Source organism: Myodes glareolus, chromosome 9 (genome assembly GCF_982192425.1).
Source record: "Myodes glareolus chromosome 9, mMyoGla1.1, whole genome shotgun sequence".
Classification (NCBI taxonomy): domain Eukaryota; kingdom Metazoa; phylum Chordata; class Mammalia; order Rodentia; family Cricetidae; genus Myodes; species Myodes glareolus.
The window spans coordinates 41,188,539-41,191,164 of NC_142034.1; the positions used below are offsets into that span (position 1 = coordinate 41,188,539).

The 2,626-nt window shown below is 46.5% G+C and overlaps 1 protein-coding gene across 1 annotated transcript; it reads right to left on the reverse strand.

Annotated features, from left to right (window-relative positions):
• Window positions 1-280: 280 nt before the first annotated feature.
• On the reverse strand, window positions 281-2,626 carry LOC146893205 (C-C motif chemokine 7-like). Its single transcript, XM_085695522.2, has 3 exons — window positions 1,962-2,626; window positions 1,157-1,268; window positions 281-797 (listed from the first exon to the last, which is right to left on the reverse strand). Exons 1-3 carry the CDS (start codon window positions 2,203-2,205, stop codon window positions 692-694), a joined length of 462 nt encoding a protein of 153 aa, XP_085551648.1. The 5' UTR covers window positions 2,206-2,626; the 3' UTR covers window positions 281-691.

Below are 2,626 nucleotides of genomic sequence, written 5' to 3' on the forward strand. Positions count from 1 at the left end.
TACAGTCCCCTCCCTCTGCACCCATGCCCTGCTGATCTACAGTCCCCTCCCTCTGCACCCATGCCCTGCTGAACTACAGCCCCCTCCCTCTGCACCCATGCCCTGCTGATCTACAGCCCCCTCCCTCTGCACCCATGCCCTGCGGATCTACAGCCCCCTTCCTCTGCACCCATTCCCTGCTCATCTATGACCCCTCATTTTCACCCATGCCCTGCTCCTTGCCACCCTGTTCATCCCTCCAACTTTAATTTGTTCCTTTAAAAAAAAACAGCATCAAAGATAGGATTTTATGCAAAAATATATTTTATATGAAAATTCAATAGTCATACATATAAAAATTCCACAGGATCATAACACCATGATTTTATCCTAAATGTTTTTTAATACGATCTTTTCATTGATTCTTACAAAGCTTGTTCACAATACTGGAGCAAAGTAAATGATAGTACAACATTAAAGTGACAGGAGGTGTCTAGGGCTTTACATTCAAATCATACCAAAGTACATGGCAAATTAAATAAAAATATTAATAACTTAGAGATAATTCCTTAAGTGTGGCTGTTTCACGTTCCTCCAAACAGCAACTCTCCCTTGGAGACAGAATCCGTGCATCTCATCACAGTTCTCAGAAAAGACAAGGGGGCAGATTTATTGCTTCTTGTCTCCTGGGTCTCCGTTCAGGCGAGAGACTTCAAGGCTTTGGAGTTTGGGTTTTCTTGTCCAAATGCTTCATGGCGTCCTGGACCCACTGCTCATGGGCGTCAGTGCAGAGCTCCATACCCTTCTTGGTCTTGAAGCTGTGGGAAGAGTGCTCTGTTAGAGAGAATGTGACTCATCCTGTGAGTACGGGCCTGGTGCATTACTCCAAATTGATGACCTTACCCCAGGGATGGAGAAGGAAGAAGGTAAGACAAAGGAAAGGCTTAATGAAAAGATGCAGTCCTCACTGGCCAAAGCAAACCCCTTCCTCTCCCTGGCTCCTGGCTGGAGAGGGAGGTCCTGAACTGGTGGCTCTGAAGAGAGTGGCAAGCTTCCATTTCCCCATTGAAAGTTGTCTGAGTTTGCAGTAGTCTCCACGCATCGAGTGTTTAGCCCTATCCACTGCCTCTGGGAATGACCTAGTCCTGAGGGATGAAGGCACGGGGTGCATACTCACATAACAGCTTCCCAGGGACAGTGGCTACTGGTGATCTTTCTGTAGCTCTCCAGATTCTTTGTGGGAATCTTTCGTTTCTTGACATAGCAGCATGTGGGTGAATTGATCCCATCTACAATGAAAGAACAAGCAAAGGTTCTTCGTGGAGGATTCTGGGTTTCTTGTTCATGATTGATGGGATGGTAGGAAGCAGTCAGAGAGACCAAAGGAGAACTTGCCCATCCCTAATATAACACCTCCCCTCTTTAGAATGTCCCTCAATTCTTTCTCCCTTCTGTGGGTTATATACCAGTCAACAGGGACAAGAAGAGCTGAGGACAACTCCGGGTGTCACTAGAAAGCATGCGGATAATAACTCAGTTCCTTAGAGTAAGACGGCACTAGTTACGAGTCCCCTTTTTGGATCAGAAAACTTTGTGTCTCGTGAGGATTTTGTAGACACAGCCTCTACAGAACCGCTGTTATTGGAAGCTGGGCTGACTGAAGCACACACTAGACCTGGTACTCTTCCCTCTTCAACTTGAAAACACACCCCACCCCAGGCCCCTCTTTGATAAACCAGAGCCCCGTTACTGGAGATGTAGCTGGTGCAGGGACTATCTTGTTTCTACTAATGAGTGCTGGAGGGATCAGACTCAAGTCCTGCCTCTGGCCCTGGACTGGCCTCGTGTCCCTCTTTCTCTTGCCTTCTTTTGGCAAAGCCAGTAAAATGAAACTATGGGTAACCCTCATTCTGTAATGGTCCGTGAAAACCCAGAGAAGGGGCAGCATGCTCCAGGGGGAAGGGAGGCAAGGCCATTCTTACCTGGCTGAGCCTGTATGTGGATGCTGAAGGCAGCCACTGTGAGCAGCAGGCACAGAAGCATTGCAGAGACTTGCATAATGGAGAACGGGAGAGCTGGCTTCAGTAAGAGCTGGCAGATTCTGAGCTGGCCTGGCCTCTGGTCTTCTGGCAGTTCTACCTCCTCTTTTATAGGCAGCAAATAGGGAGGGATTTTCATCTGGAATGGAACCCAGGAGGGTGTGATTTGAGGCTGTCCTATTTTCATTTAATATCAATAATGGGAAATGAGGTAGTGATTCTGTCCAGATAGAAGGCTGTACTGTGAGTTCTGGGTACTCTTATCAGCTCAGATCCTAGGAAAGAAAATAGTTACTATAGAATGAGGAAGGAAATGGATGACCAAGTCAAGGGATTCTCATTTCCTTCTTCGACCAACATCCTTAGGATCCCCAAGTCCAGAAACAGACACTAGATGTTTGGCTAGATTTAAAAATGCACTCAAAAAAATGACAGTTCTGTTAGTTTTTCAAATCTCAGAGGAAAGTAGAGTAATAAAATATTAGCCAAAAGAGAAAGAATTTCCCAAACCCTGTGTCTAATATAGCTTTCGGTTATATTTGGGCTCAGATGGGAAGGCTGCCTGGCCCCAGATAGGCAGGCTTTGCTTAGGATCTTTCGCTTTGCAG

What these genes read in the sequence shown, in the direction of transcription:
- LOC146893205 (XM_085695522.2), bottom strand. Translation starts at nt 2,205, where the DNA reads ATGAAAATAGGACAGCCTCAAATCACACCCTCCTGGGTTCCATTCCAG. An exon ending in CCACATACAGGCTCAGCCAG is followed by an intron (nt 1,269 to 1,961) that starts GTAAGAATGGCC and finishes CTTTCATTGTAG; the next exon opens with ATGGGATCAATTCACCCACA. An exon ending in TGTCCCTGGGAAGCTGTTAT is followed by an intron (nt 798 to 1,156) that starts GTGAGTATGCAC and finishes CTCTTCCCACAG; the next exon opens with CTTCAAGACCAAGAAGGGTA.